Source organism: Ailuropoda melanoleuca, chromosome 9 (assembly GCF_002007445.2).
Source record: "Ailuropoda melanoleuca isolate Jingjing chromosome 9, ASM200744v2, whole genome shotgun sequence".
Classification (NCBI taxonomy): domain Eukaryota; kingdom Metazoa; phylum Chordata; class Mammalia; order Carnivora; family Ursidae; genus Ailuropoda; species Ailuropoda melanoleuca.
The window spans coordinates 4,336,109-4,351,652 of NC_048226.1; the positions used below are offsets into that span (position 1 = coordinate 4,336,109).

At 42.4% G+C, this 15,544-nt stretch overlaps 1 protein-coding gene across 2 annotated transcripts in view; it reads right to left on the reverse strand.

Moving 5' to 3' along the window:
* PDE8A (phosphodiesterase 8A) overlaps positions 1–15,544 on the reverse strand; it is a 169,472-nt gene that overhangs the window by 62,266 nt on the left and 91,662 nt on the right. The window contains exons 7-8 of one of the 2 annotated variants that reach the window (XM_034667833.1): positions 4,727–4,805; positions 3,021–3,158 (exon numbers count right to left, since the gene is read on the reverse strand). In XM_034667833.1, the coding sequence (XP_034523724.1) occupies positions 3,021–3,158; positions 4,727–4,805 (217 nt within the window). The remainder of the gene's footprint in view (positions 1–3,020; positions 3,159–4,726; positions 4,806–15,544) is intronic. The other variant, XM_034667834.1, reaches the window with a different exon arrangement.

Consider the following 15,544-nt stretch of genomic DNA (forward strand, 5'->3'; position numbering starts at 1 on the left):
CAGCACACAGTCAACAGTCAAGGGACACTGGGGCTTTTGTTCCCCGAATGGAAAAGTTAGGCCAAGTCAGAGTGTAGCATCCCTGTAGCCACACCAAGGGATGTGAACTCTATGCTGGGGGAGCGGCGTGATCAGACTAACCACTCGAGAGTGTCGAGTGCTCTGACTGGAGGTGGAGGTCCCGGGACAAAGGGCCCTGACTGGATCCACCCACCACAGTCCAGGGGTGGGAAGGAGGCCCCACACAAGGTCAGGCCCAGGCAGCAGACACTCAAATTCAGGGGTTGAACAGATGTCATGGCTTAGTGATGGACTGGACACTGAAGGGTAGAGAGGAAGCAAAACCATTCCAGGAATGGCAGTCTGGGCAAGTGTGAGGCCAGCCAACAAGCAGAGATGGCAGATGCTGGAGAGGATGGATTTTTTTTTTTGTTAATGGGGATGAGAGAAAAATCGCTGTTAGACAAGGTGATTTCGAGATGACAGCGGGAAGCTGCACGAGACCTTGGAGAGCCGCTGGGGCTAGAAGCGGGGAGGAGTGGGCCATCTATGCAGAGCAGCAAAGGTGCCTCATCAAACAGGGAGCTTTCTGAGGAACACAGCAGGGATGAAGAACCCTGGCAAACCCGGGAGGAAACGTGAAGAAGAGTCGGGAGAAGAGGGGAGCCTGTGAGGGAGGAAAGCACAGGAACGCTGGGAGCTCCAAGTTTCTAAAAGCCAGAGGGCTCTGAAGCCAAACGTCATGATTACAGGCCCGCATCGAGCAGCCAACATTCACTCAGCGCCTACGAGACACAGTTTCTAAGGGAAGAGCCCCTGGAAGGCTCAGGTACATGAAGACAGTGTGGGTTCTAGAGCCTTGCTAGAGAAGTCTTGGGGATGAAGAAAGGGACGGAATCGGGAAGGATATACTCAGGGATACAAAGAAGCATACGAGTTTGGAGGCTGAAAATCGAGGTCACCTAATATTAGTGACGTTACTCCAGGGAGGAGACACTGGCGGAGAACAACAGGTGGAGGGGGGTTGTGGAGAGCCGTGTTTGCCAGGATCTCTGTTTGAACCTCATCAGAATTTCTTCTCTGCCCCCAAGTGGCACACCTGGGATCTGGCCCTCCGAAAACCCCGCCCCTGTCACCTAACCATATCCTGAGTCCCCATTCTGGTTCCCAGGGCACCTCTGAGCTCTCGCCACTGAGCCCAGTGCCACTGTCATCCAGGGCTGGCTGACCCTTCAGCAAGCCCTTCTTCTCCCTCCCTAGGGAGACTCAATCAGAAAGGCCATATATTCTTTCACCTCAAAAAACTTGCCTAAGTGGCCAGTCCCGCTGCGGCGTTGCCAGAGAACCAGGTTACTGACAAAGGACAAGTGGCTGCTCTTCTTGCCCCAAGAACTCCAAAACATGCAAAATAAATAACCCTGCTCCTTTTTGAAATAAAGTGATATCGAGGTCAATAATATGGTAATCTTTCATATTCTCTGCTCACAATAAACACAGATTCTTAGAGAATAGGTCTCTGTAGTTCAAGCTTGGGGCCCTTTAACATTACTTAGGAGGTGAGACGCTGTTCACACGGATCTGGATGGATCCCAGGGCCTTGCGCTAACCCACTCACTGCCCCCTCCCTATCTCCCCATCTCCACTCACTCTGCTCAATGATGGGTGGGATGCCTCAGTGTCCCTGGGCCAGATCAAGGTGCATGAGGGCTGTCATCTCCGGCTCATGCCCAGCTGACCCTCACAACAAAACCACCACTGACCCCTTCTCTAGCAGGATTGGGAAGGCCATGGTAAAGCCCCCCAAGTCTGCTGGGTCGGGAGGACTGCCGTTTGGTCACTGCCTTCTGAGGACGCCCCTTCTAACTGAGCAAGGGAACCCATGGTCCAGCCCAGGCAGTACACCTGAGCACCTGAGGGGCTCTTCATCCGTCTCAGGCTTCATTGCTCTTTCCAGAGGACCTGCCACTCTCTGCAGCAAGAAAATCATCATCCTTGACCGAAAGGTGGAGGCAGAATCGGATTCAAATAGTACCCACTTTCATTAATGCCCTGGGGTTATGTCACTGGGCCCTCAGAGCCAGCCTGTCCTTTCCTTGTTTTCACTGCAAGACACACTGGTGTGCTCAGAGCCATGGTACAGCAAAGGGACACGAGCCCACGAATGGTGTCTCATGGGGCCCAGGTAAAGTGGGGGTACAGGCTCTGCAGAGCCCTTCTGTGCCCCATGGCAGACTGCTTTCCTGGGCTACAGGAAAGTCGCTCGCAGGATGCCACAGGGGAGCAGGCGAGACAGCAGGTCACCGGTGTTTCAAGTGTTTGAATGATCATAGTCTCTCCCCAACTTCCAAAAGTTAAAAAGAGCCCAGCAGGAAAGACTACAAAAAGTAATAACCTTTTCCTTGTCATCACACATGAAAACCTAGTAACAGTGAGGGGCTGGCAGAAGCCAGTGCTCTGAGAAATATCCTTTCAGACTGAGCCTGCCTTCCCTCCAGCACCATGATTACGTGACCTGTCATGCTCACACCCTGGAACACGAGTTCTCTAAGGCCGCAGTCCATGTTTGGCCCTTCATTCTATACCAGAATCTAGCAGAGCGCCAGTGCACAGCAGGCATTACAAAAAAGGCTGGACAGATGCACGAGGCTCAGAGGATTGCTGGGCTCAGATGTGTTCTGAGACTCTGGGACCTCACTGACCATCCTCTGCGCAAAGCCACTTGCCAACATCTACCACTTAGACGATCCATTATCAGCAAGATCAATTTACTTATCACAAAGATGATGACACTGATTTCAAGTATCAAAGTTACTCTGCATAATAGCTGACCATATCCTACACATTTTTTATCTTAGTTTCCTCATCTGCAAAATGGCAATAACAGGAACAACACCACCGACACTTCCCTGGGCTTCTGTGAAGAGTAAGACTCAGATTACCTGGCACGCACAATGCTCAATGAACACATCTCCTTTCTTTCTGTTACATGAAAGTAAAACAGGTACTGACCTCTTACTTACCTTGCCTATCCTGATGCATGAATTTATAGTATCAAGCAAATCAGGCTTTTTTTCATTTATAGGCACTTCTGCTAACTCCTTTCCTATTAATTCACCTGACTGATAGCCCATGGTTGTTTCAAATGCAGGATTTGCATACTGGGGGGAGACAAGAGAAACAACATCAAGCAAATTAAAAGAGAAATTGAAAAGAGTACAATCAAGGGTATTCACCCCAAGCTATCATGTTTTCCACCCAGAAAGCTCAGGGGCTTGGAGCTTACCTCGAGCTCTAAAGCCACAAGAGCATAACCCCAGGAGATCCCTGGGTTCCAGAGAAGCCTCTGCTCCGGGGACACCTGGCTGGGCTTTCTGCCGTGGTCCCTGGGGCCCCAGAGAGAGGAGCTGGCCCAATCCCACTAAAACACCAACAGAGGAAAGAAGCCACACGGAGACAGGCCGGAGTTGCTACAAAAGGGCTTTTGGATGATAACACAGTAGAATAGAGCACCAGACTGAAGTGTGAAGCACCCCAGCTCTCCTCCAGCAAGTCACTTAACCCTCTAAGTCCCAGTCCACTTATCTGTTTAATGGGAACGAAACCTCTAGGTTGCCGCTCTCATGTGATACACATGAATAATATGTTGGGAAAGCAGGCTACAAGCTGGCAAGTGTTTACAGATGCAAGGCTGTATGGCTAAATTTCAGAAAGGACCATAAGACTAGAAGAAAATATATAGGAAAGTTGTGCATGTGCTAATAGTAAAAATAATAAAATAGTGATGATGATAAAGCAATAACGGATATTGTTTAAGGTCTATTTTCCTTGCTTGACACTATAGTGAGCACTTCGCACACACTCACCCACTTAGAACCTCCTGACAAAAGGCAGGTTGCTGTGAGTATGAATATCCTTCCCGTCTGTACATCAGAGAGAACGCATTCAGGGAGACTAAGTCACTTGCCCAACGATGCTCAGCTAGGAAGGCGTGGCAGCTGCCTGCAACGCTGGCCTGCCTCCAGCAGCAACCAGCCTGGGCTGCCTCTCTGGGCACCAACTCCTGAAAGGCGGGATCGGCAGCTCTTTACCGAGCAAGTTGCAAGTTAGATTAAAGGGACGAGCTGGAGTGCTCAGAATGGACATCAAAGTGGAGCTGATTCCCAGACACAAGGAGCATTTCCTTGGCACAAGCCCTCTTTCGTTATCTAAAAGTACACGCTGTGTTATCTTAAGCCGCTTTTATGAATTCACGTTGCTAATAATGTGTAATTTGTTCAGCAACTACTAGGTTATTCTAGAAATTCTGAGTAGTTTTTAGTAAACTTCTATAGGTGTAAACTGTCTTCAAAAACAGTGAGAAAGGCTAGAGCTTGCAGACCTTAGGGTCAGAGCCTCCTCCTGCTCCAGGGGTAATCCCTTTGGATAAAAGTCTCCTCTTGCTAAATAAACACACACAAAGGTGAACAGTAATAAATGCAAATGTGGTATTTCCACAGAATATTTTCTAGCACCTTAAGTAATTATTAGCATCTTTTTTTTTTTAATCTGTAAGGAACTTATTTTAAATTATGTGTTTTATAGCTTTTGTTCTGATAATCCTCTAAGGAAAACTTGGTCTCTTGAACTTCAAAAAGAAAAAAAAAAGATCATATTGGAGGGATTCAATCTAAAAGTAAGAACAAACAATACCAGAAATTCAGAAAAATGAACTTCCCAAATAACAAACCTGTATAATGCGGTCTTCACTTGTAATTTCAATTGCTTCCTGACTTTTCTCTAATGCAGTGAATATTGAGTTACAAGCCCTGTATGGTTAGGAAAAAAAAAAAGACTGATTAATAAAAATACTACAAAAATATAATATAATCTTGGGTTATTGCATTAACTTATTTAAATGTTTTTCATTTGATGATAAAAGTAACAAATACTAACTCAAGAAAAAGGAGGGAAATACTAAAAAGCATAAAGAAAAAAACACTTTCCACAACCATGCTACTCGGGACCATGACTACACACAACGGGTGCCCCCCCTTCCAGTGTGAGGACCGGGGTGGGATACACGCCAGGCCAAATCACAGCCCTTCCCCAGCTCTGGGACCCCATGCATGGGACTGAACCTCCCCAGTCTCCCTTCTCCCCATCTGAAGAGCCCTCCCGAGGACCACATGAGAGAAGAGAATTAGGAATCCTGCACAGAGTCTGACAGAAAGGAGGTGGTCAGTCATTTGTAGCTATTATTTTTCTTTATGTAAAAGAGAATATATATTTGGAATGAGGGGAAAAAAATCCAGGAAATTACAAACTTAAAAAGATAATAATCATCACAAAATCCAGAAAAATAACCATACAGTTAACCTTGAATAAGGCAGGGGTTAAGAGTGCTGACCCCCTGTGTAGTCAAAAATCTGCATATAACTTTTGACTCCCCAGAAACTTAAGTACTAACAGCCCACTGTAGACCGGAAGCCTTATCCATAACATAACCAGTCAATTAACGGATTTTGTGTTATATGTGTTATATACTGTATCGTCACAATAAAGTAAGCTGGGGAAAAGAAAATGTTATTAAAAAGACAAGGAAGAGAAAATACATTTATAGTACTCTATTTATTGAAAAAAATCCACGTATAAGTGAACCTATGCAGTTCAAACCCATGTTGTTCAAGGGTCAGCTGTAATTTTTTTTAAAAAGATTTTATTTATCTACTTGAGAGAGGGAGAGTGTGTGAGAACATGAGCACGAGCAGGGGAGGGGCAAATGGAGAGAGAGAGAGAGAGAGAATCTCGAGCAGACTCCCCCCTGAGCAGGGAGCCCGACATGGGACTCAATCCCAGGACCCCAAGATCATGACCTGAGCCGAAGGCAGATACTTAACCAACCAAGCCACTCAGGCGCCCCAAGGGTCAACTGTAATTTTATTAATAAACCACCTGATACATATCTATAGGACATTTTTCGTATATATCTGGCAGTATAAGCTTTGATTGCCTATTCATATCACAACATAATTTTTACAGAGTTACCAGAAAGATAATTCTTTTTTAATGAAATGTAGTTGACGTATAATGTTCTATTAGTTTCACGTGTAAAACATAGTGATTCAACATTTGTACACATTGCAAAAGATCACCATAGCAAGTCTAGTTATCATCCATCACCATACAAAGTTAATACAATACAGCTCACCCTTGAACAACATGGGTTTAAACTGCATGGGTTCACTTACATGTGGATTTTTTTCAATAAATACAGTATTTTCAATAAATACAGTATTATTTACATATATATGTATATATATGGGTATATGTATATATATGTATGTATATATATGTGTGTGTGTGTGTGTGTGTGTGTGTGTATATATATATATAAAATATCTTTTTTAACCATTTACCTAGATACTTGGGTTACTTCCATAATTTGGCTATTGTAAATAATGCTGCAGTAAACAGAGAAGTGCATACTATCTTTTTGAATTAGTGTTTTTGTATTCTTTGGGTAAATATCCAGTAGTGGAATTACTGGGTCACACAGTGATTCTGTTTTTAACCTGTTTGAGGAAACTCCAGTTTTCCACAGTGCTGCACCTATTTGCATTCCTACCAATGGTGCACGAAGGTTCCTTTTTCTCCACATCCTTGTCAACATTTACTGTTCCTTGTGTTTTTGATTTTAGCTATTCTGACAGGTATAAAGTGCTATCTCACTGTGATTTTGACTTGAATTTCCTTGAGGATTAGTGACCTTGAGCATCTTCTCATGTGCCTGTTGGCCATCTGTCTTCTTTGAACAAAATGTCTATTCAGATCCTCCACCCAATTCTCAGGGTTTTTTTGTTGTTGTTGTTGTTATTTAGTTGTATGAATTCTTTATATATTTTGGATATTAACTCTTAGTGAATATGTGATTAGCAAATATCTTCTCCTATGCAATAGGTTGACTTTTCACTTTGTGGATGGCCTCCTTCACTGTGCAAAAGCTTTGTAGTTTGATGTTGTCTCATTTGTTTATTTTTGTTTTTGTGCACTTGCCTTTGGAGTTTGATCCCCCCCCAAAAAAAAATCATCACTAAAACCAGTGTCAAGGTGATTGCTACCTATTTTTCTTCTAGAAGTTTTTTGGTTTCAGATCTTACATATAAGTCTTTAATGTATTCAGAGTTAATTTTTGTATATGGTTAAGATAGTGGTCCAGTTTTCCTAACAACCATTTATTTAAAAAACTGTCCTTTCCCCCATTGTATATTCTAGCCTCTTTTGTTGTAGGTTAACTGACCATATAAACATGAGTTTATTTCTGGGCTCTCTATTCCATCCCATTGATCTATGTGCCTGTTTTAGTGCCAGTACCGTACTGTTCTGATTACTATAGGTTTGTAGTATAGTTTGAAATCAGGGAGCATGATACCTCAGCTTTGTTCTTGTTTCTCAAGATTCCTTTCCATATTCAGGGTCTTTTGTTGTTTCATACAAGTTTTCAGGATTATTCTACTTCTGTGGAAAATGTCACTGGAATTTTGATAGGAATTACACTGAATTTGCAGATTGCTTTGCATATTATGGACATCTTAACAAAATTAATTATTCCAATCCATGAGCATGGTTTATTTCCCCATTTATTTGTGTAGTCTCCAATTTCTTTTATCAGTGTCTCATACTTTTCAGTGTACTACAGGTTTTTCACCTCCTTGATCATTTATTCCTAGGTATTTTACTCTTTCTGAAGCAATTATAAATGGGATTTATTTTTCTTTTGGATAGATTATTGCTGTATAGAAATGCAATGGAATTTTGTGTCCTGATTTTGCATCCTGTAACTTCAGTGAATCGTTTATTAGTTGTAGTAGCTTTTTGGTGGTATCTTTAGGGTTTTCTATAATAGTACCATTTTATCTGCAAATAGTGATAGTTTTACCTTTTCCTTTGTAATTTGGATGCCTTTTTCTTTTTCTTGCTAATTGCTCTGGCTAAGACTTCCAGTACTATGTTAAATAAAAGTGTGTATGTGTGTGTGTGTGTGGGGGGGGTTCTTAACCTGCTTCTGATCTTAGAAGAAAAGCTTTCAGCTTTTCACCAATGAGTATGGTGTCATCTGTGAGTTTGTCATATTTTGGCTTTCTTACATTGAGGTACATTCCCCCATACCCACTTTGTGGAGAGTTCTTTTTATAATGAACGGATGTTGTATTCTGTCAAATCTACTGAGATGATCATACGATTTTTAGCTTTCATTTTGGTAATGTGGTGTATCATGTTAATTGATTTGTAGATTGAACCATCCTTGTATCCCCAGAATAAATGGTACATGATCCTTTTTTTTTTTAAAGATTTTATTTATTTATTTGTCAGAGAGAGCGAGAGCACAAGCAGGGAGAGTGGCAGACAGAGAAGAAGCAGGCTCCCTGCTGAGCAAGGAGCCCAATGTGGGACTCGATCCCAGGACCCTGGGCTCATGACCTGAGTGGAAGGCAGACACTTAGCTGACTGAGCCACACAGGCGTCCCTGTAAACGATCCTTTAAATGTATTGCTGAACTCAGTTTGCTGATATTTTGTTGAGGATTTTTACATCTATGTTCATCAGGGATATTGGCCTATCATTTTACTATTTTGTGGCATCCTTGTCTGGTTTTGGTATCAGGGTAATACTGGTCTCATAAATTGAGTTTGGAAGAGTTCCCTCTTTTGTTTCTTGGAAGAATCTGAGAAGGACTGGTATTAATTCTTTGAATGTTTGGTAGAATTCACTAGTGAAGTCATCTGGTCCTGGACTCTGTTGTTGGGAGGTTTTTGATGACTGATTCAATCTCCTTACTAGTAATTGGTCTATTCAGATTTTCTATCTCTGCATGATTCAGTCGTGATTGTATGTTTCTAGGAATTTATCTATTCCTTCTAATTTGTTTGCATATAATTGTACATAGTTGTCTCTTATGATTCTTTGTATTTCTGTGGTATCTAAGTTCTCTTTCATTTCTGATTTTATTTACTTGAGCCCTCTCTTTTCTTCTTGGTGAGTCCAGCTAAAGGTTCATCAATTTTATCTTTTCAGTGAACCAGCTCTTAGTTCCACTGCTCTTTTTCATCTCCATTTACTTCTGCCCTGATCATTAGTATTTCCTTCCTTCCACTAACTTTGAAGATTTGTTTGTTCTTCTTTTTCTAGTTGCTTTAGGCATAAAGTTATTGTTTTAGATTTTTCTTGCTTCTTCAGGGAGGCCTGTATTGTTACGAACTTCTCTTCTAGAACCACTTTTGCTGCGATCCCATAGATTCTGGTGTGTTGCATTTCTTTTTTCATTTGTTCCTGAGCTTTTTAAAAAATTCCTCTTTCAATTTCTTTGATGGCTCATTGGTTGTTCAGTAGCGTGTTGTCTTATTCTCCACGTTTTTGTGGTTTTTCCAGTATTCTTCTTGTAACTGATTTCTAGTTTTACACCACTGTGGTCAGAAAAGATCCTTGCTATGATTTCAATCTTCTTAAAAGTACTGAGACTTCTTTTGTGGCCTAACATGATCTATCCTGGAGAATGCTGCATGTGCGCTTGAGAAGAATATGTATCTTGCTGCTTTTGGATGAAAGGTTTTGTATATTATCTATTAGGTTCATCTGGTCTAATGACCATGCTGTTTAAGACCAATGTCCCCTTATTGATTTTCTGTCTGGATGATCTATCCACTGATTTAAGTGGGGTGTTAAAGTCCCCTACTATGATTGTATTGTCAATTTCTTCCTTTGTGTCTGTTAATATTTGCTTTATGTATTTTGGTGCTCCTATGTTGGATCTATATATATTTATAAATGTTGTATTTTCTTGTTCGGTTGACCTCTTTATCATTATGTAATGCCCTTTTCTTTTATTACAGCCTTTGTGTTAAAGTCTATTTTGTCTCATATGACTATAGTTACACCAGATTTCTTTTTGTTACCAGCATGGAGTATCTTTTTCCATCCCTTCTCTTGCATTCTGTGTGTACCCTTACTTCTGAAGTGAGTCTCTTGTAGGCAGGCACACAGATGAGTCTTTTTTTTTTAATGTTTTTTTTTTATTATATTATGTTAGTCACCATACAGTACATCCCTGGTTTCTGATGTAAAGTTCCATGATTCATTAGTTACGTATAACACCCAGTGGCACCATGCAATACGTGCCCTCCTTACTACCCAGCACCAGCCTATCCCATTTCCCCACCCCCCTCCCCTCTAAAGGCCTCAGTTTGCTTCTCAGAGTCCACAGTCTCTCATGCTTCATTTCCCCTTCTGATTACCCCCCCTTTCTTTATCCCTTTCTTCTTCTACCGATCTTCCTAGTTCTTATGTTCCATAGATGAGAGAAACCATATGATAATTGTCTTTCTCTGCTTGACTTATTTCACTTAGCATTATCTGCTCCAGTGGCGTCCATGTTGCAGCAAATGTTGAGAAATCGTTCTTTTTGATAGCTGAGTAATATTCCATTGTATATATGGACCACAACTTCTTAATCCAGTCATCTGTTGAAGGTCTCCTTGGCTCCTTCCATGATTTAGCTATTGTGGACAAAGCTGCTATGAACATTGGGGTGCATATGGCCCTTCTCTTCACTACGTCTGTATCTTTGGGATAAATACCCAGTAGTGCAATGGCTGGATCACAGGGTAGCTCAATTTTTAACTTTTTAAGGGACCTCCACGCTGTTTTCTAGAGTGGCTGTACCAACTTGCATTCCCACCAACAATGGAGGAGGGATCCCCTTTCTCCGCATCCTCTCCAACAATTGTTGTTTCTTGCCTTGTCAATTTTTGCCATTCTAACTGGCGTAAGGTGGTATCTTAGTGTGGTTTTGATTTGATTTTCCCTGTGGCTAATGATTTTGAACATTTTTCATGTGTCTGTTAGCCATTTGTATGTCTTCATTGGAAAAGTGTCTGTTCATATCTTCTGCCCATTTTATGATTTGTTTATTTGTTTCTCACATATTGAGTTTGAGAAGTTCTTTGTAGATCTTGGATACCAGTCTTTTATCTGTAGTATCATTTGCAAATATATTCTCCCATTCCGTGGGCTGCCTCTTAGTTTTTTTGACTGTTTCCTTGGCTGTGCAGAAGCTTTTTATCTTGATGAAGTCCCACAAGTTCATTTTATCTTTTGTTTCTCTTGCCTTTGGAGATGTGTCATGAAAAAGGTTGCTTTGGCCGATGTCATAGAGGTTGCTGCCCATGTTCTCCTCTACGATTTTGATGGATTCCTGTCTCACATTGAGGTCTTTCATCCATTTGGAGTTTATTTTTGTGTATGGTGTGAGAGAGTGGTCAAGTTTCATTCTTTTGCATGTAGCTGTCCAATTTTCCCAGCACCATTTATTGAAGAGACTGTCTTTTTTCCACTGGATGTTTTTTCCTGCTTTATAAAAGATTAGTTGTCCAAAGAGCCGAGGGTCCATTTCTGGGTTCTCTATTCTGTTCCATTGGTCTATGTGTCTGTTTTTGTGCCAGTACCATGCTGTCTTTGTGATCACAGCTTTGTAGTACAGCTCGAAATCCGGCATTGTGATGCCCCCAGCTTTGTTTTTCCTTTTCAACAGTTCCTTGGAGATTCGGGGCCTTTTCTGGTTCCATACAAATTTAAGGACTATTTGTTCCAGTTCTTTGAAAAATGTCCTCGGTATTTTGATCGGGATAGCATTGAAAGTGTAGATTGCTCTGGGTAGTATGGACATTTTAACTATGTTAATTCTTCCAATCCATGAGCATGGAATATTTTTCCATCTTTTTATGTCTTCCTCAATATCTTTCAAAAGTGATCTATAGTTTCTAGGATATAGGTCCTTTACGTCTCTGGTTAAGTTAATTCCAAGGTAACGNGTTCTTTGAAAAATGTCCTCGGTATTTTGATCGGGATAGCATTGAAAGTGTAGATTGCTCTGGGTAGTATGGACATTTTAACTATGTTAATTCTTCCAATCCATAAGCATGGAATATTTTCCCATCTTTTTGTGTCTTCTTCAATGTCTTTCAAGAGTGATTTATAGTTTCTAGGATATAGGTCCTTTACGTCTCTGGTTAAGTTAATTCCAAGGTAACGTATGGTTTTTGGTGTTATTGTAAATGGGATGGATTCCCTAATTTCTCTTTCTTCAGTCTCGTTATTCGTGTATAGAAATGCAACTGATTTCTGGGCATTGATTTTGTATCCTGCCACCTTACTGAATTGTTCTATAACTTCTAATAGTTTGGGAGTGGATTCCTTTGGGTTTTCCATATAGAGTATCATGTCATCTCTGAAGAGAGACAGTTTGGCATCTTCTTTGCCGATTTGGATACCTTTGATCCTTTTTTGTCGTCTGATTGCTGTTGCAAGGACATCTAGTACTATGTTGAATAATAGTGGCAAGAGTGGGCATCCTTGTCGTGTTCCTGATCTTAAGGGAAAGGCTTCCAGCTTTTCCCCATTGAGAATAATGCTTGCAGTAGGCTTTTCATAGATGGCTTTTATGAGATTGAGAAATGTACCCTCTATTCCTACACTCTGAAGGGTTTTAATCAGGAAAGGATGCTGTATTTTGTCAAATGCTTTTTCTGCATCAATTGAGAGGATCATATGGTTCNGTTCTTATCTATATGTCTCTTTATTTTGGTTAAGAGTTGGCTTGTGTATCTTGCTGCTCCCCTGTTGGGGGCATATATATTAATAATTGTCATATCCACTTGTTGAATACTTCCTTTAAGAATAATATAGTGCCCTTCTGTATCTCTCTCTATGGCCTCTAGTTTAAAATCCAGTCTATCTGATATGAGAATTGCTACTCCAGCTTTCTTTTGAGGTCCATTTGCGTGGAAGATGGTACTCCATCCCCTTACTCTAAGTCTGAATGCATCTTTGGGTTCAAAATGAGTCTCTTGTAGACAGCAAATGGATGGGTCATGTCTTTTTATCCAATCTGCAACCCTGTGGCGTTTTATGGGAGAGTTTAAGCCATTTAGATTGATAGAGATTATTGGATGATTTCAATGATGCCATGTTGCCAGTAAAGTCTTTGTTTCTACAGATTGTGACTTTCTGTTCTGTATCACTCTTGGGGCCTTTTTACCTTTATAGAGCCCCCCTTAATATCTCCTGTAGGGCTGGTTTCGTGGTTACGAAATTGGTTAATGATTGGCGATTTTGGAACGTCTTTATTTCTCCATCAATTCTGAATGACAGCTTTGCTGGATAAAGGATCCTTGGCTGCATGTTTTTCTCTGAAAGAGCTTTAAAAATGCCCCCCCAAGCCTTTCTCTCATTCCAGGTCTCTGTAGACAGGTCTGACGTAATCCTGATACCTTTGCCTTGGTACGTGAGAAATTTCTTTGCCCTGGCCGCTTTCAATACTGTATCCTTGGATCTAATATTTGCGAATTGCACTATGACATGCCGTGGCGTAGGTTTGTCCTGGTTGAGCTTGGATGGGGTCCTCTCTGCCTCTTGGACACGAATGCTTGTTNGCAAATGCTTGTTTCCTTTCCTAAATTAGGGATGTTTTCAGCTACAATTTGTTCAAATATCTCCTGTAGACCTCTGTTTTTCTCCACCCCCTCGGGGATGCCGATGATTCTGACATTGGAATGTTTCATAGAGTCAGTAATCTCCTGTAACCTACATTCTTGAGAGTGGATTTTTTTNCTCTTCTACTAACGCATCCTCCAATTTGCTGATACGTTCTTCTGCCTCATTCACCCTGGCCATCAGAGCCTCTAGTTTTAACTGCATTTGGTTCACAGAATTTTTAATTTCTGTCAGATTCGCTCTCATTTCTGCCCTTAGGGATTCTATATTCTCAGCAACGCTTTCTCNTTTCTGCCATATTTGCTCTCATTTCCGCCCTTAGAGATTCTATATTTTCATTAACATTTTCATTAATACTTTTTTCAAGTCTACACATCATCTTGACCATTGTTACTCTGAATTCCATTTCTGATAATTTGGTTATATCCATATCCATTAGTTCTGTAGCAGAGGCCACAGACTCACTGTCTTTTCTTTGCTGGGGGGGATTTCTCCTTCTCATCATTCTGATGAGGAGAGGTTGCGGGGCTGTCCAGAGCCCAAATTATTAACCGGGACCCAGGCAGTGCGCACTTGTTTTATAGGGACCTTAGGGATGTGGGCTTCTTGATTTTTCAGCCTGCCTTCTGGGGGAGGGGCCAGCCATGCCGATGCTCAGGCAACCCTGTTTGGGTAGAGTCTCCGTGTCCCCTGCAAGGGGGGATGGGCATGGGCACACTGTGAGCCCGTATTTCCAGGCTTTTGTTCTCTGGCGGCTTTCCCTGGTGGTTTGCTCTGCCTCTTCTGAGAGAGCAGCAGTGGCCGAATCTCAGCCTCTGTCTCAGAACAGAGGGATCGCGGACCATGTTCTGACCACTTTAACTCTGTTTCTGTTGGTGCTGCTCAACCCTGCAGCGTCCCGGGATGTGAGCCCCACAACCAGTGTCCCAGCCCTCACTTCCAGGGCCAGCACATCTCTGTCCTTTGTGTTTCTAACACTGCCAGCTGCCAGCCCCCCCCATGCCGATGCTCAGGCAACCCTGTTTGGGTAGAGTCTCCGTGTCCCCTGCAAGGGGGGATGGGCATGGGCACACTGTGAGCCCGTATTTCCAGGCTTTTGTTCTCTGGCGGCTTTCCCTGGTGGTTTGCTCTGCCTCTTCTGAGAGAGCAGCAGTGGCCGAATCTCAGCCTCTGTCTCAGAACAGAGGGATCGCGGACCATGTTCTGACCACTTTAACTCTGTTTCTGTTGGTGCTGCTCAACCCTGCAGCGTCCCGGGATGTGAGCCCCACAACCAGTGTCCCAGCCCTCACTTCCAGGGCCAGCACATCTCTGTCCTTTGTGTTTCTAACACTGCCAGCTGCCAGCCCCCCCCCACGCGCTCTAGAGCTCCCAGTCCCAGTCTGGTTGCAGTGAGCAGACCGGAGCTCCGTTTCAGTCTGTTCGCGCGCATTCCCCGGCTCACGGTCTCAGTCTGCTCTCTCACGGGTGCTGGTCCGCAGGTCCACCCGCTCCCCCGTGCAGGTGGCTACCGCTTCCTGGAGCTCAAATGCGGCAGCTCCCTCCCTCTTCTGTTTTTTTTTCCGATATCTGTGCGCGGTTTCATGGCTCCCCACTTCATACCTCAATACTCAGTGCTGGAGATGTTCATTTGTAGAGATCCAGATGTATCTTCCTGCATCTCATGCTGATTCCGTGAATGTTCAGGATGGTCTGGTACTTATCCAACTCGACTCAGGGGACCAGTCGAAAAAGGGGTCCCCTACTCCTCCACCATCTTAACTCCTCCGAGTCTTTTTGAAAATTATTAATTTTTAATTCAAATATAATGCCTTTTGATCAGAGAATATAGTCTATTAACATTTAAAGTAATTACTGGTTAAGTACTTATTGCCATTTGGTCCACTGTTTTCTGGATGTTTTTGTAGTTCCTCTCTGTTACTTTCTTCTTTCTTTCTTTCTTTCTGGTTTGATGACTTTCTTTAGTGTATGTTTAGATTTCTTTCTCATTTTCTTTTGTGTATTTGCTGTAAGTTTTGCT